Source organism: Temnothorax longispinosus, chromosome 9 (genome assembly GCF_030848805.1).
Source record: "Temnothorax longispinosus isolate EJ_2023e chromosome 9, Tlon_JGU_v1, whole genome shotgun sequence".
Classification (NCBI taxonomy): Eukaryota; Metazoa; Arthropoda; class Insecta; order Hymenoptera; family Formicidae; genus Temnothorax; species Temnothorax longispinosus.
This window is the reverse complement of record NC_092366.1, coordinates 11,938,886-11,964,108: the sequence shown is the minus strand read 5'-3', so window position 1 is coordinate 11,964,108 and position 25,223 is coordinate 11,938,886. Positions and strand designations below refer to the sequence as shown.

Genomic DNA, 25,223 nt, shown 5'->3' with positions numbered 1-25,223 from the left:
TATTAGTTTATATTAGTAGATACATGATTATATATGATCATATAAGAAATGGAAAATATAATCTTAAACAATATTATATGGCCATATATAAGCATATAGGTATGATTATATACTCGGGAAAAAATACCTCTTATTTGTTCATATTAGTAAATATATAATTATATATGGTCATATAATAGGCCAGTCAGTAAAGACACAAAAATTCGAAAAATTAACTTTAATTACAAAAGTTTTCAAATTTTGATGGAATATTGGGTGAGTTGAAATAACAATAAATCTCATTTTGCAACCATCCCCGAGGTCCGGAACATGTTAAATATTGCAAAAGAATGTTAATTTATTATAACTTTGCGAAAAAAATTGCAAAAGTCCTGCAAACTTAAAGCAATGTCTATTGTAATATTTTCCACAATGTGTTAGATTTGCAACCTATTTTGAGGTGCGCAACATTGAATTTTTTTACAAAATAACTTATAAAATAATTTTTGTTTGTAAATTGGAGGAAAAAATTGCAAAAGTGCTGCAAACCGATAGAATAACTTTTACAACTACCCCGAACAGCTGTACTAATTTGCAACCTTCTATGTTACACGCAACATATTTTTTTTAAATTAATGATGGAACAATTGTTTATTTGGTCGTAATTTTGCCAAAAAAATTGCAAAAGTTTTGCAAATTGGTTGCAAACGTTGAGATTATTTTTCGTCACAAGCTATTAAGTTTGCAACCTCGAACAAGGTCCGCAACCTTGAAAAATTAGCAACAATTATTATTTTGCACTTTTTACAAGCGTGAAAAAATTGCAAAAGTTTTGCAAATTTTACGGAGTGCTTCAAATGTCTTCCTTTATCCGAATATAAATTTGCAACCCTCTACTAGTTACGCAAATTATTGCAACTTATTAATGAATAATTTTGTGTTACAAAATTAATGCAAAAGTGTTGCAAATCCAGGGAAACAAATAAAAAATACATTTACACATGATGTCGAATTTGCAACCTTCTATCTGTCACGCAAAATATTTAAATCAAATATATACGTTACACGCTCAATACTATGAGGCCCCGATGGTTGCTTCGCACCTGTGTATGAGGCTTTAGTTTTTGGTGTTGTTGTGGTGCGTGACAATAGAAAAGTACACGGACTTTTCTTATCATTTCTCCTATTTTAACGGTACACATTTTCGGCTTATTTTCTGACCTTTCTTGTTGTTTCTTATTCACGTAAGAAAACGTTACACGAGTAGCATCGTTTGACAGCATCGTGCTTATAAATTAATTATGGGAAACGAAAATGTTTGTTTTATTTGTGGTAAAGATTTACAAAGTGGAGCTATTGACGACGTTAAAGAAAAATGTTGAGAATATGTACATTTGTGTTGGCTATAGTGGCGAGCGAGTATGTGTGAGCACGCTTGGTATGTGCAAGTAGGTAGGAGAGGGAGTTTCGGTTCGAGCGTGCTCGTACGCGAGAGAAGGGGCTAGAACGATTACAGCTGTTGAACTGTAGGCACCGCGCAGCACAGATACCTGATCTTCACATAAATGAGTTTTGTATTAAATAATAAACACTTTATTTCACGCTTTCATTCAAATAAATAAGTTATAGATTATTTATCTGACCACCAAATTAACATGGTAGCAGAGCGTGGTTTAAAGAGTGTGCTAAAATAAAGTGTGTCGTTGTTGAGAATTCAACGGATCACCATGGGAAACGACGATTTCAAGATTTGATGGAGAGAATTATCAAATGTGGAGAAAAAGGATTGCAATGTATTTGAAGATGAAGAAATGTGAAGAAAACATAACTAGAGAGAAAACGGCAAGTGACAAAGAGCAGTGGGATGAAGCTGATTTGAAAGCAATCAATTACATATACAGCTCTATTTCGGATAGACAAATGGAGTTCATTTGTAATGAAACGACGGCTCATGGAATAATGAAGAAGTTTGATCAAATATACTTGAAAGAGTCTACAGCGATGCAAATAGTGTACAGAAATAAATTGGAAAGATTGAGACTGAAAAATTATAGTGATGCAGCAACGTTTTTTCTGGATTTTGAAAAGTGCATTAATGATTTGAAAAGTGCGGGTGCTACAGTGACAGAAAAAGAGAAGTTGAATTATATATTGAATACGTTACCAGAGTCGTACAGCTATATAGGCGACCTTATAGACACATTAAAGGAAACCGATCAAACGGCAGAATATGTGAAAAATAAGATACAGATGGCGGAGATGAAGAATAAAAGTAGTGAGACGAGTAACAGAAATTCAAGCGTCTTCACAGTTAATAAAAACCAACGCACGTGCTTCAAGTGTGGAGAAGTTGGCCATATACAAAAAGACTGTAAAAACGAAGGACAAACGGCAGGCAGGGGTTCGTCTTGGAGGTCAACGCGAGGCTATAGAGGATCAAGAGGTAGAGGTGGCTATAGAGGACAACATCGACGAGGAACGAGTGCGCATAATTCTCAAGTAGACGCAGGCAACGGACAAAGCACGAGTCGCTGGAACGAGCCGAGGGAAGAAGAAAACAAAGGCTCTTGGATAGCCAAGGTCGAGAGAAATACAGCTAATGCGTATAATAGTAAGATAAACGATAGACATTGTAACGATATCGAGTGGATATTAGACAGCGGTAGTACGGATCATATCGTAAACAATGACAGTTACTTTGAGAATTTCGAAATTTTGAAAAGTCCAATAAACGTATATTTAGGAGATAATAAAACCGTAAAGGCGACCAAGATAGGAAATATTGTAAGTTACTTTGATGCTTTTGGTAAACAGACCGAAATAAACATGAAAGGCGTATTGTACGTTAAGAATATGAATTTGAATTTGATAAGTTTTAGTAAAATAACGGATAATAATAAGATAGTCTCGGAAAAGAATTTGGCAAAAATATTTGATAAAAATGGAAACATGATGGCGGTGGCAGAAAAGAGGAATGGGTTGTATCATATGAAAAGTAGAGTTAGAGTAAGTGATTCTACAGTTAATTATATAAATAAGAAAGGTAGCAACGTGAGTTCGAAAGAGAAATGGCACAGGTTGTTAGGGCATGTAAATTTTAAATACTTAAATGTGTTATGTAAGAATCAGCTGTTAAATGGTATACCGAATGAACTGGAAGGCGAATTCTTGAAATGTAAAACATGTATAGAAAATAAAATGCACAATGTACCGTTTAAAGATAACAGATATAGAGCGAAAGAAATATTAGAGATAGTTCACACTGATGTTTGTGGACCGTTTCGAATAACGGGATTTAGAGGTGAAAAGGGTTTTATAGCATTTATCGATGATTATAGCAAAATTGCGAGAACATACACCATAAAATCTAAAGCTGAAGTTAGTGAGTGCATTAAAGATTACATTAACGAATGTGAAAATTTAACCGGAAAAAGAGTAAAATATTTAAGATGTGATAACGGAAAAGAATTTTTAAATAAGGAAGTTTTTGGATTTGCAAAGAGTAAAGGGATCGTAATTTCGCCGTGTCCCGCATATGTACATGAATTAAATGGTGTTGCGGAAAGATTTAATAGGTCGATAATGGACATGTCGCGTTGCTTATTAGATGAAGCACAAGTAGATAAAAAATATTGGCCGGAAATAGTTCATGCGGCAACTTATTTAAAAAATCGCACGTTAACTAATACAATTGAGAAGAAAACACCATATGAAATATTTTTTGGAAAAAGACCGGATGTATCACATTTAAAATTATATGGGAGTAAAGTGTTTGTTAGGAAGCCGGAACAAAAAAGAACGTCAAAATGGGATAAAAAGGCGGAAAAAGGAATTTTACTCGGGTATAGTGAAAATGGTTATCGAGTATTAATAAATAATAAAGTGTTCGTAGCTAGACACGTTGAGGTTATAGAAGAAACGGAAAAATGTATCGGATTAGATAGTGAAGAGTCAGATGTAGGTACTAGTTCGGAAAATGAGAGAAAGTCTGATAGCGAAGAATCTTTAGATGAAACGTTTGAAAGTCCAATAAATGATAAATTAAAAATTAAAAAAAATAAAGATCAACTTAAAATTCCGAGAAGATCAGAAAGAATTAGAAGCTGTCCTGATCGTTATGACGAGTATAAAGTGAAAAATAGAAATAGTGTCGCAAATTATTGTAGAACAGATACTCCTGTTACATTTGAGGAGGCGATTCAATCCAACGACAGCAAAAAATGGATAGAAGCAATGGATAAAGAAATGAACTGTATAAAATTGAATAAAACGTGGGTATTAGTTGAAAATAAAGGAAAAAGGGCTATAGATGTAAAATGGATATATAATAAGAAATCAAATGGTACATATAAGGCTAGGTTAGTTGTAAGAGGATTTCAACAAACAGATGAAGTAGATGACATATATGCTCCAGTTGCAAAAATGCAAACGTTAAAAATACTTTTGGTATATTGTTGTAAAATGGGTTTAAATATCGAACAAATGGATGTCGAGACAGCCTTTTTGAATGGGAGAGTAACGTCTGAAGTATATATTAATCAACCGAAGGGATATGAAAACGGAACCGGTAGACTGTGTAAATTATTAAGGTAGTCGTCTCGTCAAGGCATGTATTAGATAAAGTTTTCGATTTCGGATTTTATATCAAATTATATGATCAGCTTTGCAGTCGATTTTTTCTGTGGCTCCTTACCGACTATTTACTCTAGAAAATCGATCTCGAAAATCACAAATTTTGCATTACTTCATACAGAAAAGAAGGCTCTATCACGGTTTCAAACACATATTTTCGTATTTTTCGATTAGATGAAGTGAGAAAAAAACATTGCTTTTTGTACATTAGATTTCGAAGAATCCAATGCAACCATAAAATATATAGGTTACCGGAGATTTCGCTGCTAATTTTTTAGTTTATTTTAGTGAAAATGCGGTAATCGAGCAGACATTTTTTGGTCGAGGTGAGGTTGGGAAGACTTGGCAACGCCGCTGGCTAATCACTGTAGTTGCAGGTTATGGGGCTCGTCTTTCTTAGCCGAATTGGATAGTGATTAACACCTTTGTCATGCGTTTTGAAACCCTTTCTCAGTAATTGTCAAAATTCAATCGAAAAGGAGATGTAACCTCACTTGTAACCTTTCTCGACGATTCGCATGATCAGCTGATCAAAACGGAGTCAAATGAGAAAAATCACATAATTTGGAAAAAGTAACATACTTTGTCACGTATGAAATTTTACACCATAATTCATGAAATTATTTTTCCCTTAGCAAAAATTGCCTGAAATATATTTCTGAACGTGAAAACCTACAAACAGTCACATGACTAGCACGTAGCGAGACGCCTACCTTAAAAGCGTTATACGGTTTGAAAGAGAGTCCTAGAGCGTGGTATGAGTGTCTCGATAAATTTCTGTTGAAATTAGGATTTGAGAGAAGTAATATTGATTACTGTTTGTATATTTTAAAATCAGATAAAGATACAGTTTATTTACTTATATATGTTGATGACTTGTTAATTTGTAGTAAAAATGATGTATTGATAGAGGAAGTAAAGAAACTATTGTCGGAAAAATTTAAAATAAAAGAACTAGGAAAAATAAAAGAATATCTAGGGATTTTCGTAGCGTATAATGTGTCCCGTAAAGTAATGAAATTATCTCAACAGGAATATATTAAATCGTTAGCTGTGAAATACGATATAGAACAGTGTAAAGCGTACAAAACACCGATGGAGGTAAACTTAAAACTTGAGAAATCTGATGAGTGTGAAAGAAATATTAAATATAGAAATTTAATAGGTGCTTTGTTGTATATAAGTTCGGCTACGAGGCCAGACATAAGTTTTGCGGTAAATTATTTAAGTAGATTTCAGAATTGTTATAATAATACACATTTTAAATATGTTTTGAGAATATTGAAATATTTGTATTTAACTCGAGATTTAAGTTTACTGTATAATGGAAATAAAGACACAGAGATAGTTGATTGTTATGTAGATGCCGATTGGGCAGGCGATAATATTGATAGAAAGTCAACAACTGGATTTGTAATTAGATTATTTGGAAACATTGTATGTTAGAAGTCGAGAAAACAAAAATCTGTAACTAAAGCGTCAACGTGCTGAATATGTTGCGTTGTCTGAGGCTGTAACCGAAATAAAATTGATAACTGAATTGTTAAAATTGTTTAATGTAGAGTGTAAAAAAGCTGTTAATGTATACGAAGACAACTCAGGTGCAATTAATATAGCTAAGTATGGGAATTTCACGAAAAATTCGAAACATATAGAGGTTCATTATCATTATGTGCATGAGAGTGTGAATGAAGGAAAAATAGATATTATAAAAGTTGATTCGAATGACAATGTTGCAGACATATTTACAAAGTCCTTGAATAGGGAAAAACATGAAAAATTTCGGGAAATGTTGAATGTAGTATGACATGAAGATTTTGAATGTTCTGTAAGTACAGCACAAATGTAAGGAGGCGTGTTGAGAATATGTACATTTGTGTTGGCTATAGTGGCGAGCGAGTATGTGTGAGCACGCTTGGTATGTGCAAGTAGGTAGGAGAGGGAGTTTCGGTTCGAGCGTGCTCGTACGCGAGAGAAGGGGCTAGAACGATTACAGCTGTTGAACTGTAGGCACCGCGCAGCACAGATACCTGATCTTCACATAAATGAGTTTTGTATTAAATAATAAACACTTTATTTCACTCTTTCATTCAAATAAATAAGTTATAGATTATTTATCTGACCACCAAATTAACAAAAAAGGTATCAGTTAAGTAAATAAAAATTTCTCAAATCTATAAGAGGCTGGGGCTACACTATTCGCGTTTTCGCGAATCGGATTCGTGAAAACGCGCATAGTGTAGCCCCAGCCTAAGACATTACAAAATAATTTTAAAATTAAAATATACTAATGTATCTTCAAAAAATATTTTGCGTTAAATATATTAAAAAATCATTATAGGTATCAGTTCTTTAATTAATAGTAGTGAAAAAAGACAGGACGGGAAGGCAGCTCTTATTGTCGGACTGAAAAATGTGAGAGTGCATCAAAAATGTAGAAAGCTGTACACTAACGAGAAAAGCATTAATACATTTCTTAAAAGACCGCGTGAAGTAATTCCTGACCCAGAGGACAATCCACCGTTACCACCACAGCCGTTCAACTTCAGGACAAAATGTTTATTTTGCGCCGAAGAAATAACGGAGGAATTTTTGGCAAAAGAGCGCAAGAAACCTTTCGAAAAACGAATCGAAATTTATAAGATTCGCAGCGCAAATGGGAAGAAAGGCATCATCAAAGCTGCTAAAAAAAACGATGATGATTGGAGTGAGCAGGTAAACGTTTGCTATAATAATTTACATACTGATTTTCTTGAGCTTGATGCCGTGTACAGTTGCTATCAAAAGTGGGAGATTTGATTGTAGAGTGCGAAAGTTTTCTGATAATAATTTCTATCTTTAGTATGCGTATGTTTTATATTTATTACGTAAGACTTATAGATATACCTTTCGTTCAACATACGTTTTTTCAATTTGTTAAATCATGGATTGAAGTGAGAAAATTAGTTCATGGAAAAAAGTGTATATTTTTTTACTATACGAGCTGTAATGAATACAATTATTAATTTTTTTCAAAAGTAGATTTTGTATGAATGATTATTAAATCAATATTTCTTCAAACATTTCGCTATAACTCTGACATTTATATGAAATGTTTTGAAATTGCATTTGCCGATTTATTAATTAATGTTATATATTTCGTAACGAATTTTCGTTTATACTCAATGATTAGAAAAAGCTTGCGAGAAAATACAATGAAACGTACTTCTGAGATACAATCGATCAATATACACTATTTACTATACATGCATTAATTATTACATTATATTATATTATATTATATTATATTTATACTTTTATATTTATTATATATGTAATACATATAATAAATATAAAAAATGTTTGTTGAAATTTGTTACGAAATATATAACATTAATTAATAAATCGGCAAATGCAATTTCAAAACATTTCGTATAAATATCACAGAGTTATAACGAAATACGTTTTAAGAAATATTAATTTAATAAACTTCATACAAAATTTACTTTTGAAAAAAATTAATTATTGTATTCATTATAGCTCGTATAGTAAAAAAATATACACTTTTTTTCATGAACTAATTTTCTCACTTCAATCCATGATTTAACAAATTGAAAAAATACGTATGTTGAACGAAAGGTATCTATAAGTCTTACGTAATAAATATGAAACATACGCATACTGAAGATAGAAATTAATATCAGAAAACTTTCTCACTGTACAATCGAATCTTCCACTTTTGTCCACGCAATGTTCACAATGTCGTCACAATATTGCTTCAGGTGCTGTCGCGAATCGAGGTGATAGATTTATATACAGTGGGAGCTCAATATCATCGACCATGTTACTCTAAATTTTGCTTGCCTACGAGATCTTCCACTAACAAAACGGGCCGACCACTTGAGCCAGATGTATCTACGAGTATTTAGAGAAAAACAAAGATCAGTGTCAATTTTCTTTGCGGGAATTAAGCAGTGTCGTCGAAAACCCCCCCAGCGATGGAACAATAAAGAAAAAATTAACCGAAAAGTATGGGGAAGACATCGTCATCACTAGTTTAGTAGGACGTACTCCAATTATTTGTTTCCGTAATCATCAAGTTTTGCTAGATTCATGGTATCAGGATAAAAAACATGACGAAGCAGCCGAAAGATTGAGAATAGTTCGAACAGCAGCTGCCATAATTTCTGAAGACATAAGGACCAAAATTTATGATACAGAATAACTATCCAAATCCTGAAAAATTCTTAGACACTGCAGAAGACGATGTTCCAGAAACGCTCAAAATTTTCCTGAAGGAAATCATTCTTAAACACAAGCGTAAATCCAGGGATAAATATCAAAGGCAATGTACGGCTATTGCACACTCAATAATAGCAGCGACAAGACCACGGTCATTTTTGTCTTGTTTACAAGTTGGGCTTGCAGCTTTCCTCCATTCCAGATATGGCTCTAAAAATTTGATCAATGTTTTATCAGCATTAGGCTGTTGTGCTTCATACACCGAGGTTGATACCTTCCAATTATCGGCAGTATTACATCCCGACATGGACATAAAATCAGGTTTTCTTCAAATTGTTGCTGACAATGCCGATGTCAATGTATGTACACTTGATGGATTAAATACATTTCACTCAATGGGAATGATTCAGTGCGTTACACCCAAAGTCAAATATACAACTTCACGCGGTATATTCCGGGTAACAAATGTTCCTTCTACAACCGTACTTGGGAATTTCGGGCAGATTTTTATACAAACTTTTGAGAAACAGACTACCGCAAATGGACTTCGTACAATTAAAGTTAAACAAATAGAAAACAGCAATCCCATTATTCCAAGAGCATCAGATATTTTATGGATGTATGGTAAAATGAATGACTTTCCTCGATTGTGCGGATGGAATGGCTTCATGGAAGAGATGACAGCATCGAAACAATATTTAATATCTGACATAATTGCGTTGCCATTCATTAATGCTCCTCCAAGTGATTACAATACTGTATATACAACCTTGCTCGACCAACCGCTGTATCAGAAAGCTCGTGAAATCGTCTCATCCAGTTCGGATTCTTTACTGAAATCGGTAATCGTAAGACTTGGAGGATTCCACATGTTGATGTCTTTTTTGGGCTCGATTGGATACATAATGTCTGGTAGCGGTTTGAAAGAACTGTTGTCTCTCATTTACGCTCCAATATCTGTAGACAAAATAATGACTGGCCATGCGTATGCGAGGGCCATCCGAGGACATATATTGACACATTTAGCCTTTGGTCGCATTATCTTGGGAATGGTCGAGTTCACCGAGGAAGAGAGGATCGAAATAGAAGACGTTTTAGAAAATTTTGACAACGGAAATTGTGAATTGAAACTGCAGCAAGAACAATTCACAACAATATCGACACGAGTTCAAATCCACCTGGAGAAATTAGAACTGAACGGCCCCACTGCTAAATTGTGGATTCAATATTTCCGTATGGTCACGATAGCAAAACAATTCATAGAGGCAGAGCGAACAGGAAATTGGGAGTTGCATTTGTCAACAATCGAACAAATGTTACCATTTTTTCACGCTACGGGGCATTTCAACTACGCCTTGTCAAGCCAACTGTACTTACAAGATATGCGTCAACTTCAATCAAATATGAATTTCCGTAAGTACAGCAATTTTGTACGAAAAGGCTTTTTCACCATTAGGCGATCAGATAAATTTTGGTCGGGAATCTGGAGCGACATGACCATTGAACAAACATTGATGAGGTCCATGAAGAGCACTGGTGGATTAACGCGGGGCCGAGAACTAACCGACAGTGTTTTATCGAAATGGATTTTGGGCATGCCCATCATGCAGAGGGTATCGGAGGCGATAGAAGAATTTACAGATGTATTATCATCAAGTACGGAACAACATGTCGATGCGAGACCAACTAGACAGACGAGAGACAACGATGATGTTGAAAAACTTCTAAAATGGTTATCAGAGCATCCACCTTTTCCAGTGGATGGATTGGACATTGGCATTGTTTCATTGAGTACCGGGATTGTTGGCGGCATTAATATCAATTGTCACAACTCTCAAAAGATTGGGCTGGATGGAATGAAGGCGATAGTTGGGCAAAATTTCGGTGAAATTTCTTTTTCTCGAAAAAAAAAGGGTGCTTCCTTTGTCGGCAATGACATCGTCCGTGAAGATTGCTGATACTGTTATTCCAATCGATCCGGTTTTACTGTATCAACGCATTTCTTTTGCCAAAGAATCACAAGATCAACTGAAAAAATATTTCGAATACGAACTTGCTCCTTACCCATTATCTCTCTTTGATGAAGTTGGCTTGCGCAAAAGCAAAAAATCAGCTATGTACGCTTTGTTTCAACCGATAGAGGATACAGTAACTTCAGGAGATGTCTGCTATGTGATTGATGGCGGGTTTTTGCTGCACAAAGTTGTTTAAAGAAAGGGTGAGATATTTTCATTCATTTCTGACACGTATGTTAAGTATGTACAAAAGTATTATGGGAAAAGTGCAGTTATCGTGTTTGATGGGTATTCAGAGGATATCGCAAAGAAAAGCACAAAAACTTCGGAACGATTACGACGATCAACGAAAACTACATCTGTACATTCTTTTTGAGGAATCAATGAGTGCAACAATGTCTCAAGAGAAATTTCTCTCCAATGAGAAAAATAAAGCGCGTCTAATAACCATGCTGAAAAAGAAGTTCCAAAACGCTGGGCATTCAGTAAAACAACATGAAGAAGATGCGGATACGCTCATCGTCTCAACAGCTTTGGAAATGGCCTCGGACTATGAATCAGTTGTTATCGTTGGCGAAGATATTGATTTACTAATTATTTTAACCGGGATTGCAAATGAAACTCAGAATAACGTTTATTTTATGAAGCCTGGAAAAGGAAAGTCTGCAACATGTTTGTATTCTTCCACGAGTTTGCAAGATCCAACTTTGGCGGAACACATTTTATTTTACCATGCCTTCACGGGTTGTGACACAACTTCAGCATTATTCACAACCAGGGAAAAATTAAAATTACGATACTATTAAAAAAGACTGACGATTTGAAAGAAGCTATAAACTCCTTCAAAGATTCGTACGCCGAACCAGATGTCATTGACGACGCGGGAGAGAAAGTTTTAGTCGCTTTGTACGGGGGTCAACGCAACGATTCGTTGAATAAATTACGGTACGATGGCTTTGGGCGTTCAATAACAAAAAGCAAATTTAACCTTGCCTGTTTGCCACCAACAAAAGCTGCGGCACGGCAACATTCCTTGCGTACATACCATCAAGTTCAACAATGGATGGGTAAGAAGAAAATAGCCGAATCTTGGGGCTGGAAACAAGGACCGAATGGCTTGATGCCCATCTTCACATTGCAGGAACCAGCACCGGCAGAATTATTAAAATTCGTTACATGCAACTGCGAAAAAGGCTGTGAAAAGCAATGTGGCTGTCGGAAAGCTGGATTAAAATGCTCTGACATTTGCTTCTTTTGTCACGGACAATCTTGCGCGAATGCCAAGGAAATCGATTACGTCGAATCGGACAGCGATGACGAAGAATTAGAAACCCGAATGGACCAGTTTTGTGCCCAAAGTAACAGATTCGGAGCGCCGTTAGACACGTACCTCGATTGCACGAACAATGACACATTATTGGACGAGGAATGCCAAGCATCTGATATCCTATTTCAAGAACCGATATTTATAGACGAAATTTTCCCTGAGAATGTGGAGAGGAACGTTTGTGACAATCCTGGACCTTCTGGCAGTAAGAGACGGAGACTCTCATAATTATAGTAATTTTTATTAAAATGAAGTAAACAGTGATTTTTATGTTATGCTCGAAATTTTATTTTAACTACAATAAAACAATTGCATAGTACTTTCAGTTACAGATTGTTGCATTTGGGAAAACTTGGAACTCGAGTGTCTTGTCCCCTTTTTAAATTCTGCAAAAATCGTAAAGTAATTGTATTTTGAATGAAGAAATCATCATTTTCCTAACTCTTCAAAACTTTCTAAATGTAACAATCGTCGGAGTCAAAATATTGTATTTGATCTCCTTAAATCACATTCCATCAATAAATAGTCAGTACATTAATACAATCATCGAAAAGTAAAAAAAAATATATTTGATTTGAATATTTTGCGTGACAGATAGAAGGTTGCAAATTCGACATCATGTGTAAATGTATTTTTTATTTGTTTCCCTGGATTTGCAACACTTTTGCATTAATTTTGTAACACAAAATTATTCATTAATAAATTGCAATAATTTGCTTAACTAGTAGAGGGTTGCAAATTTATATTCGGATAAAGGAAGACATTTGAAGCACTCCGTAAAATTTGCAAAACTTTTGCAATTTTTTCACGCTTGTAAAAAGTGCAAAATAATAATTGTTGCTAATTTTTCAAGGTTGCGGACCTTGTCCGAGGTTGCAAACTTAACAGCTTGTGACAAAAAATAATCTCAACGTTTGCAACCAATTTGCAAAACTTTTGCAATTTTTTTGGCAAAATTACGACCAAATAAACAATTGTTCCATCATTAATTTAAAAAAATATGTTGCGTGTAACATAGAAGGTTGCAAATTAGTACAGCTGTTCGGGGTAGTTGTAAAAGTTATTCTATCGGTTTGCAGCACTTTTGCAATTTTTTCCTCCAATTTACAAACAAAAATTTTTTATAAGTTATTTTGTAAAAAAATTCAATGTTGCGCGCCTCAAAATAGGTTGCAAATCTAACACATTGTGGAAAATATTACAATAGACATTGCTTTAAGTTTGCAGGACTTTTGTAATTTTTTTCGCAAAGTTATAATAAATTAACATTCTTTTGCAATATTTAACATGTTCCGGACCTCGGGGATGGGTGCAAAATGAGATTTATTGTTATTTCAACTCACCCAATATTCCATCAAAATTTGAAAACTTTTGTAATTAAAGTGAATTGATTGTCTTTAATGACTGGCCTATAAGAAATGGAAATATAATCTTGAACAATATTATATGGTTAAATCTCTTTAAGTATAACTTTATATAGTCATATATGGTTTTATATACTAGTATATTATCATGTGTGATTATGTAAAAGTATATTTATAAGGTTAAAGATAATCGCATATATATGAATATATACTCTATAATGGATCTATTCATATAAATTTGTATAACTGTTATAAATATTCTTCTAATAGTATATTATTTTACTTGACAATATCAAATTAATATAAAATATATTATTTTTAGTTTCAGTTTACACAATTGCGTTTTAAGTCCGACAAAGTCCATATTGGCACGCAGTGCCAATTTAAAAAACTGAAACATGTATTTAATAATAATTGATATAAAGTAAAAAGGCTCACTGTATAAATCGACAATATGTGTGAGAGAGGCAATAGGAGCCCAGCGCGATACTCAGTGCGCAATAAATTTACCACGTGTAGACAAAAGAAACGAACGTTTCGGCCCTTTCTTTGGCCATCCTCAGCGTAAAACTAACAATATATTTAGTCGTTAATATCAATTCCGCGCAACGCAATTTCCTACTTCCTACCTTGATTGTAACATTTAACGCAATCAGACGCACAATAACAAATTAACGTAGTCACGATGATCACATCGGTCGATTATGTAGCGCATTCGCAATCACAAAACTTTCCAGGTATGGTACGCAGATGTATATTCCTCTATATTTGCCCGATCTCCGGTATGTCCGAACTCCGGCCGTACAACGCATCTCACCGCTCGACTCCCCGGTTGGATAGCCAAGAAGTGGCTGAGATTTCATGCACGGAAATTTCTTAGTATCTGCAATTTCGGAGTCAGACACACGACGTCAGTACACAAATGAGAATTAAAAAACTTTTTACAAATGAGTGACAATTGAGCAGAACTCACGGAAATTCAATGCATTCACTCTCGAGGCCGCTAATCCATCGTAAAATGTAACTGTATACGACGCTTTTATTCTACATGTCTCGGAGAAGTTACGTGAGACACTGCCGTGACTATCAAATTCGGAGGTCGATAAAGGACTCGAAACAATGATACACGCCGTCGTTATACATCGGTTCAGGAATAACAGTGTTGTGTGTTTATTTATCCGCGGAAAAAGTTAAATTTTTCGGAGCTTGTCGATAACGTTCAGGTAAATGTCAGGAAGGCATTCCGTGTCCGTCTGCAAATTCAAGCCGTTTTTTTGCCTCTTAATCTGTATCATCTCATTAGGCGTTATTAGGCGATATTAGGCGTTTATGATAATATTGTTCACTATCTAGAATTTGCACGTCATCCCATTTGAAATCATGATTACAGGCTTTCTTATGATCAGTAATGACAGAATGGCCCACAGTCTTTCGTCTAATATGACTCTCGTGTTCCCTAACTTCTCCGAGACATGTAGAATAAAAGCGTCGTATACAGTTACATTTTACGATGGATTAGCGGCCTCGAGAGTGAATGCATTAAATTTCCGTGAGTTCTGCTCAATTGTCACTTATTTGTAAAAAGTTTTTTAATTCTCATTTGTGCACTGACGTCGTGTGTCTGACTCCGAAATTGCAGATACTAAGAAATTTCCGTGCATGAAATCTCAGCCACTTCTTGGCTATCCAACCGGGGAGTCGAGCGGTGAGATGCGTTGTACGGCCGGAGTTCGGACATACCGGAGATCGGGCAAATATAGAGGAATATACATCTGCGTACCATACATGGAGAGTTTTGTGACTGCGAATGCGCTACATAATCGACCGATGTGATCATCGTGACTACGTTAATTTGTTATTGTGCGTCTGATTGCGTTAAATGTTACAATCAAGGTAGGATGTAGGAAATTGCGTTGCGCGGAATTGATATTAACGACTAAATATATTGTTAGTTTTACGCTGAGGATGGCCAAAGAAAGGGCCGAAACGTTCGTTTCTTTTGTCTACACGTGGTAAATTTATTGCGCACTGAGTACCGCGCTGGGCTCCTATTGCCTCTCTCACACATATTGTCGAATAATAATTGATATTGTGAAATATTATTAAGCATCAAGATCCGCTTCGACCGAAAACGGCACTTCTCATTGCTTATATGTTATTTTAAGTTTTTTTTTTTTAATTTTGCATAAAATACTTAATTTTTTTAATTGACATATTAATTTTTACTTTCCATGGAAAGGTTGAAGGTTTGGTTGAAGATCTGTTAATTTCCATGTAAAATTGTAGTATCTTATAAACATCTAAAAAAAGCAAATTTATGTAGATTTTCATGAATTCACGAGTTGTAAACGGCTTAAGGATTGTGTCGTTTTCTGTAGAACCTTGTAGTATTGTATGCAAAATTACAATTATTCACGAATCAGAAATTTATATAGGTAAAAAATTGTACATTTATGTATTTTTCTATTGGACTTTACAACAGACTATACGAAAATAAAAACATAAGTATTTTGACTTCTGCAAATTAAGAAGTTATTAATAATAGATGAATTTTGGAAGATTTGTGTAAAAATTTGTAACATTTAACTAAAAATTACAAATTTTAATTAGCCATTATTGTAATAAATTTTTTAGCTGTACAAACAAATCGGTATTTGTTAATATTTGTACGCAGTTGTAGTATTTTATGAGAAACTAAAAACTGAATTAGATTCTAAGTTGCATAGTTTTACGATACGTAAATTGTAGTAAATTTCTATAGTTATTTATAAATAATTGTAGTATTCTACAAGTAAGCAGATGTTTTAATTTTTTAAGATTTTGTTTCTTCTTAAATTTTTAAAATTGGTTGATCTTTGTACTATTTTTTATAAAATTGTAGTTTTTTATAAAATACTACTTGCAATAATTTCTTGATTTGAGAACATTATAATTTGTGGTACTATTTCGTAGATATTTCTATAAAAAAATAACTATTTCTACAAAAAATTAAATATTTCAACAAAAATGTACAAATTTCTATTTCTAGTTAAATTTTGTAGTTATTCATAGAAATTTTTTCTGCCAGGGTAGCCCCGACCACGTTTTTCAGTCTTTAACATATTGCCTATTTTAGATTATGCGGAATTAAGATTTGACGCTTCTCAAACCTGATAACTATATATATATATTAATTGATAATATTATGAACTGCTTACTTTAATTTAAGTTAAACTACTGTCGCACAGCAAATTTTTTGACTGTCGAAAAATGTGAATAATCGTTTTCGCTTTTTTTAAATGTATATAGCGTCTGCGAAAAGCATTGCAAGAAAACAAACAACGTTTAAATCTCTTACGTAGAGCATTTCTAAACTATTTGTTACATTGGTAGAGACGTCTGTCTCTTAAAATCTCAGATAGCAGTACCGTGGACATATAGCGTAAACAGATAGCCCCAATCTCTCCTACTCGGAAATATTCAGAAATACTTAGAATTCTTTAATTTTTTCTGAGTTTTTCTGAAAAATGTTTCTTATAAAATTCTTATAAAAATTCTGAAAAAATAATAAAATTTTCAGAGAAATTCTGATAAATAATATGAAAAATTCTGTGACTTTTTTCTACCAGGGTGTACTATTTTTACATACGTATTAGTTGTTTATGCCTGTCAATACGCAAAGTAACTGCTATATTTTTCAAACTTTCTTGTTAATAACGTTTTAATAAACAATGACCGACGGCTAAGACATTCTGGAAGTCACTCAGAAGGGTGACTTCGACAACATATATCAAGGTCAAGGTCATCAGAGAATAATCCGTATCTCTGCATAACTATCGCAATTAACTGTCGCGCTTACCTCCTGTACTCGAGATTGGAGGAAAATAAAGAAGAAAAAGTATAAATGCGATTGTAATAATATTAAATAACGAGATTTTTTAACGGTATTTTCATATATACAAAAAAATGTTACAAATGTTTTATTATAGAGGAGAAACATGCTCGCGATGAAACAATAGTGGAGAATCAAAATAAAGAGCTGGACGAACAATCATGGAGATCAAAGATACGTGTTCAAGAGGAATCTAAGGAAACTATGCTAATACTGCGTCCCTACAAAGCGAAGAAGACGATGACAGAGGAAAAAAGGAAACCTAACAAGAGCGGACATAGCTCTTGCACATCTTACAAGAGTCCTGACGCGAATTATTTTCCTCAGGAATACAATTTTTCGTCGTAACTGCTTCCTCGACTTCAATAACTTTTTGCTATTAGGCATTGCATATAGTCGCATTATCATCGATCATTCTACGACTGCAGTTAACATATGCCCGTAGGACCGTATAATAGCTCATTATCTGTGCCTATTAATTGCGATAGCCTTACAATTAGTACCAGTTGCACCAGCAATCTTGATAAATTAATTGTATAACACATCAAGTAGGCCTGTTACAATTTATTCCAACATTTTAACCCTAACTTTTCATTAGGGGTACTCAAATAAGTTAGAGTTTAATGGTTTGACAGGTTATGTCGGGTTAAAGTCGAGTAAAAAGTTAATTTTTAAACTTTGGGCGCGCTACTCTTTAAGGTTATGCAAAATACATCATTACAAAATACATCAAGACTCATTAACCTATCACATTAATCTTTGGGTTAAAAGTTTAAAAATTAATTTTTTACCTGACTTTAACCCGACATAACCTGTCAAATCGTTAAACTCTAACTTATTTGAGTACCCCTATTATAAGATTAATGAAAAAGAATAATTAATTAATCATGACAGCGGTGCAATCGACTATTGCATAAAACATTAGTATAACACATAACATTAGTGTATCTCACAACATTAGTATATCACATAACATTAGTATATCACATAACATTAATATATCACAATAATACACGATCAACGATTAATATTCACATAATAAAATCAATGCAAAACAGTATCAAGAAGTAGGGGAGACCGGGGTGAAGTCGTCACCGGGGCGGAGTCGTCATTGCAATTATCTCGAAATCTGTATGTTGTATGAACTCGCCATTAATACTGTAAACGCGGTTTATGATGCCCACGTGATCAACAGAGTTTAGTGAGGTTATGTGCCATGTTATGATTCTTATCGAGGCAAACGTTAAAAATCGGCACCGACAAAATGGTGACGACTTCGCCCCGGTCTTCCCTAATAATTGGGAACTGCCCAACATGAGAAATAATGCTGACGAGCTCAGAAATTTTGATGGTGTTTATAGATCATAAATAAATTAAGTTTTAATTCTGAGCTATTATAGTTATCATAATCGGAATACATTTTTCATTTTAACATGGTAGAAAGTATAGGAAGACAACTAAATAGGGATTTTATCATGTATTTTCAGCATCATGATTTTCTGCGTTTAATTGTTATAGGTTTAGATGTATAATATAATCTTCGATTTTTAAGATCAATAATCATGTTTACACGGCTCCAGTAATCTGTTTTAGTAACATTTAAAATTGTATATGTTAAATACTGTTGAAACGCTAATTTGTGCTGGCATTACAATAATTATTGTTACATTATACTAGATTCACAAATATGATTTTAAAGATTATGTAAATTATAGAAGTATTGATATGTTTACATTATTAGTTTCCCATAAGACAAATGATCTGCAGCATTTCATTCTCTAACTCTTGAGGACGGCAACTACTTTTTTATTTTGTAAACTGTCACTCGATTTTCATGAAATTTTGTCTATTAGGATAATTTAATAATGCTTTATTTATCTCTAAAATGAAAAATGCAAAATAGTGGATCCAATATAACAAAAATTTCCAAAAATATAATTTAATTATTGTAAAACTAGGTTTAGGAAAATTTTAACATTGCTAAATAACACCAAGTGTTACAATGTTACTAGTTTACAAAGTATTCCAGTTTTAGTTTATTTGAAGCTTATCAGTGCTATGCAAACTGTTAAGTATTTAAACATTCAAGTTACTCACATAAATGTAACATTTGTACTATTAAGTATCATCATCCTCAGTCCTATTACTCGTACCCGAGCGTGGTGACTTTTCTTCATATACATGTGTTGCGCACGTGGATTATACACATTGTATATGGGACCTACAGTTTAACGTCGATTCCAAACGGCTATACATATATTTTTTAAAAAAGTTCTCTTGGCAAGACATACTCTCGGTGGTTTGTCATTGCCTTCCGAGAGGAGAACGAGCGAATATAATTTTTCTAGCTTTACCGGGAATCAAACCCGGGACCTTTGGCTCAATAGACCAGTGCGCTGTCTACTAGGCCACGCTCGTCCTCAGATTAGATATAGACTATTAAGTATAAGGTCTTGGAAAACGCGGTGAGAGGAAATAACGAGTAAACTCGACAAACTTCGGTTAGACTTGGAAACATTCGGACGTTCGATAGCACACGGACACAGTATACTGTGACATGGATGTGCCTTCGCTTTGGTTGATACATCCGTGTACTGTCGAGCGTCCGAATGTTTCCGAGTTTCACCGAAGTTTGTCGAATTTACCTGTTATTTTACCTCGCGTTAATTTCTAGATCTCCCTTGTCCATAGTACTTCACGCTCTATCTCTTCCTAAGTCTATGCTTCTTCTTTCATTGGAGGTTACTACCCTTTTGAGTTTTGACATTTTCAGAATACATTTAAATTAGCAATCCTATTATATGTTACCCTAAAACCGAGTCTCACTTAGAAAAAATAGTCTTCCATAAGTTACTTTGTCAGAAAGTTTTCCTCCTCAAAGAGTTAAAATAGAAGTCAGAATTATATAGAAAAATAGATCTAAAGAAAAGAAAAAATTAAGACATCGACAAAATTTTTAGATTAATTAAAGAAAAAATTATATCAGTATCATCATAGACCTAGGATAAGATAGACGGAGCGTAAACTGCTACTATGGACAAGGGGGGTAAGGATAGCGCGGGAGGGGAAATAGACCCAAGTCTCGGCAAAGTTCGGTTAGACTCGGGGACGTTCGGACCACGTTACGCGCGCGTGAATTGAAGTTGTCGCATATGACGATCGCAAACGTCAAATTCTGCAAATAAAAAATAAATATGCAAATTCTGCATAAGTATTTACCGTAATTACAAAAATGCGATGCGCGTCACATCTTCGACGCCTCAGGCGCGCTTTCCTCCGTGGAAATAAAGTCGCGATTTCGAGCCCGCATTCAAATTAAGTACTCGCAGGATATTCCCGTGGGCGTTCGCGAGGCATCTCAGGATTTTCTAGTCGCTCGAGGAGCTCCCGGGGGTACCCGAGATTCTTCCGGAGGGCACGCTCGCGCGATGTCTCGACACCAACGGTGCCAGCAACAGCAACAGCAGCAGCAGCAAACTTTCTTTCCTTCGGTACCTTTCCAGATGGTCCAGAGCACCTCCCTCGTCGTTCAGCGCAACGTTAAGCCACTCGAATCCCTCGAACCTATTGCTCGAGGGGAAAAAAAGGCACGCGGAAGATGGGCAAGGTGATTCCCTATATGGCGGTCAATCCCGCCGTAGGAGCAACGCTTGCGGAAGAATGTAAACAATCTCGGAGATCCCCGTCCGGCGATATTCCCTCGCGGATTCTCACCGCGCGCCGCGCATCCTCCGCAACTCGACGACGCCGCGACCGACGAGCGACGAAATCTGTACACTAAATACCAATTAAGCACTTTATTTCCATGATACGCTTCTGTATTCTAGGGCTGCGTTCGGGGAGCGCGCTATTAACGCTATTGCATCGTTCTATCTTTATCGCTCATCAGATGTACAACAAGGATAGAATAACCAAATAGCGCTGATAGCGCGCTCCCCGAACAAAGCCTAGGTTATAGTATCCACCGTCCGGAGAAATGTGTCAATTTGACACTGTCAAATGTGTAATCGAACAAACAGCGCATCCCCTCCACATGCTGCCAACGCACACCAAAGCGCGAAGGCACATCCGTGTGCTGTCGAGTCGGTCGAGCGTTCGAATGTTTCCGAGTCTAACCGAACTTTGCCGAAATTTGGGTCTATTTCCCCTCCCGCGCTATCACCTACCCCGCAGGCTTACGCTCCGTCTATCTTATCCTAGGTCTATGAGTATCATGTAAATGATTTGGTAAAATAACATTAACAAGTGTATTTAAACATTCAAGTTACTCACATAATAAATGTAACATTTGTACTATTGAGTAGGAGAAAGGGGGGTAAGATGACGACCTTAAGGTTTGTCGATTTTTCCTAATTTCTGTGAGAATGTAAAAATAATGATCTATGTTTTTTAGATTCACTAAAGTCTTTTAGTAACTGTAAAAATTAAAAAACTCTAAATAAATTAGAATTTTTAAAAATTTACATTTTTTAAGAACGTGTCGTTTTCGTCATCTTGCCCCCATATGCGGGTAAGATGACTTTGTCGTGCCGTGCCGTGAAAGGGATCTCAGGGCTGGCACGGGGTCCGTAAATCCGCAGGGAATAAGGACAACACTCGCGAGATGTCTTAACACTTGCTTGTTTTATTAATAAAGTTGATTCTTAGTTACACTCGTTTCGGATTATTCAAGTACCCTGACTTGCGGGTAGATCGCGATAACAGTCACGCACAGATCGCGTTTCGATTTAAACTGACCCCCGCCTATCGCAAGGGCGGGCTTTTTATCGCGCCCGAGTTCATTGCCACATTGCCAACTCGGATAGCTTCCGAGTTGGTGTCGACACCCGGCTGTCAGCGCTTTTGTTTCCGGGCTTGTGTCAGCGCTTTTGTTGCATCGGTCTGTGACCGAGTAATTACCAAAACTTACGCTGACAGCTCGGTGTTGCAATTAGGCCATCTCGACTTCCGCCTCACAACATCCCTTTTCCCATGGAAAAAGAAAAAATGAGGTATAAGTTTTTCGTTAATATCTGTTTTATACAGGGTAGTCTTTTCTTTTTCCATGGAAATTACATTATCTTATACTCTATTTTCCAAGTTGCATTCGGAAGTCGCGTCGCGTCTTTCTTCGTTCTTTTCTTCACTACCCATATGACAGTAATTACGATCCCTATTATAATTACAACTATGGACACGGAGCCCACGGGATATCTCTACTATTATATAAAGGGGAAAAGTTTGTACTGTTGTTCGGGGTAATCTTAGAAACTATTGGACCGATTTTGAAAGTATTGTATATGAAGTAGGGGTAGAATTTCCCCGGGAGTGCTATAGGGTGTATAGTTTTTCGTTAGCGATCTTCTGGAAACCGGTTTTTTAATTTCTTCAATTTTTCGGGAAATAATTGACGGAATCTCAAAGAATTATATATGAAATAGGGGTAGAATTTTCCGGGGAGTGATATGAAGTGTATAATTTTTTGTTACCGATCTTTTTTGGAACCGGTATCTAAAATTTTTCCAATTTTTTGGGAAATAATGACCGAATCTTAAAGAATTGTATATAAAACAGGGGTAGAATTTCCTAATAAAGGGGTTACCAATTTTCGTCTAAAAAAAATCTATGTAATTGTTCTGATTTCTGCAAATTTTAAGATATCGAGCTAATTTTTTTTTATGGATAGAATATTATTATATTGAATTTGGCGAGAATCGGTGAAAGGTTGCCGATTTTTGCTTAAAAAGTGTGTAAGTTATACATGTCATATTTGTCATCTTATATAGAGTATCATTAAAGGAAGGTTGTTTCGAATTTGGCGAGGATCGGTGGAGGGGTTACCGATTTCTGCTTAAAAAATGTATAAGTTATTTGATGGATACAGTATTATTTAAGAAAGTTGTTATTGAATTTGGCGAGGCTCGGTGAAGGGGTTACCGATTTCTGTTTGAAAAGTGTATAAGTTATACATGTAATTTTATATAGAGTATTATTAAAGAAAGGTTGGTATTGAATTTGGCGACGATCGGTAAAAGGGTTCTTTCTTTATAAAAATCAAAATGACATATAATATGTGAAACCAATAGCTTATAATGACAAGAGAGTGAATTGATAGCAGGTCAGCTTAGTAATTTCACAAACCGATTACCGATTACCGATTTTATTCTTTGATTTTTTAAGTGAAAAATCGAGGTTCTGGGTACATAGCGAGCGAGCAATCTCAAAATTCCCGAAAAAACGCCTGGGTAAACCAAGGGATGATGTCGCTGATCGGTAAGTGAAATATCAGAAAAGCGGAAATGACTCAATAGTGTGAGACTCGAGTAGAAAAAAACCGGTTACGACATGTTTAATCCACGAAAACATTTATGCGGTCCGATTTGAAATTAGAGGCATTTAGTTATGATTCAAATTACGGATATCAATTTCATCCGAGTGTAATAATTGGGAAAATGGATGCAATATGTGATCATTGTCAAGTAAAAAAGTTTAAAACTTAAGCACCTAAAATGTGTTATTCATGCAGAAAAGTTAAACTACCGTCTTTAAATCAACCACCTGACACACTCCTTATGTTTGTCCACAATAAGAATATTAAAATACAAATGAAGTCGTTTCAAGAAAAACGACTCCCGGGCGAAGCCCGGGTAACCAGCTAGTATTACATATTTGTTAGAAAAGATGCTGACTTGGTTGTTTTCTAATTTCTCGTTTATTTCTTCTAGATTTAGGCTTAGTTTCGTTAGTTCTGCAGGATCATTAATTACAGGTTCCAGTCGTAATTCTGTTCCTGTTTTTCCGCTATCTTCAATATTTTTATTTATGGTTTTAAATGTAAAATTAAACTGTGGTAAATTCATTTGTACATATTTAATGTCTTTTAGTTTTTTTGTTTGTAGTGTTTGTACGTCTGTCGTAGTCAGTCTACAATTTTCATTTAACTTAATTTTTCCCGTTCTTTTTATTTCTATTTTATTTTCAGCCTGATCATTGCATTGTATGGTTATTTCTTGTCTAGACGGGGTGGAAAACAACCATGTCTGCAGTTCGGCTAATACTATCTAGAACGTCACGTTTGAGAGAATGTAACGTCGCTCGCAACTGTTTTGGTGTCTTAGCGTTTTTACAAATATCTGCACCTCGCATGGTGCGTGCGCTGTTACAAAATATAAGGGATAGTTTATTTCACATACAAATTTTGTGTTGGTGTGCGTACATTTACTAGATCACTCTCTTTTAGCATAAGGTAATTTCAGTTTTCTTTATCAATAGCTAAAAGGGTATACGTGGTTTTGGGAATTACAAATATATTTTTATTGTCGTACACCGGCAAGGGGGTTATGCGTAAAATTTCGTAATTAGGGTATGTAAAATTCGTAATTTATTGCATGTCCCCGCAGGGTTCGCAATCTACTACCAATACTATCCTTCTCCTCTCACTTTAACCCTTTGGACCAACGACTTAACGTCTCTTTCCGAAAGACGGAGCCCAGTTTTCTCCGCACAAGAGCCTATCTTGCACGGAGGGGCGCAGCTATCGGAAAAACATTCCATGCTTCATGGCTCTAGTGGACTCGAACCTGGTTTCTCAGATTACGAGTCTGGCGCTCTCTACCACTAGACCACACTGCCGCCCCTGTAATTAGGGTATGTAACAATCGGAAAAATTAGAATCGTGTAAACATTAGGATTATCGTAATATGCGTTTATTTCTACAAAATTCTGGATGGTGTTCCAATTTTCCATTTGTAATTTAAAAGGAAAGTGTGATCTTCGGGATAGGTGGGAAGTCGCTTCTTTTAATTCCGCTACAATGGCTTCAAGGGGTAGTAATC

The 25,223-nt window shown here is 35.2% G+C and overlaps 1 protein-coding gene across 6 annotated transcripts in view; it reads left to right on the top strand.

Moving 5' to 3' along the window:
* Shab (Shaker cognate b) overlaps window positions 1-22,059 on the top strand; it is a 651,715-nt gene extending 629,656 nt beyond the window's left edge. For 4 of the 6 annotated variants that reach the window (XM_071789555.1, XM_071789557.1, XM_071789560.1 and 1 more), the window contains 2 exons: window positions 6,953-7,326; window positions 17,507-17,668. In XM_071789555.1, the coding sequence (XP_071645656.1) occupies window positions 6,953-7,326; window positions 17,507-17,536 (404 nt within the window). In that variant the 3' untranslated portion in view covers window positions 17,537-17,668. Of the gene's footprint in view, window positions 1-6,952; window positions 7,327-17,506 lie in introns of all 6 variants that reach the window. The other 2 variants (XM_071789559.1, XM_071789558.1) reach the window with 1 other exon arrangement.
* The last annotated feature ends 3,164 nt before the right edge of the window (window positions 22,060-25,223 follow it).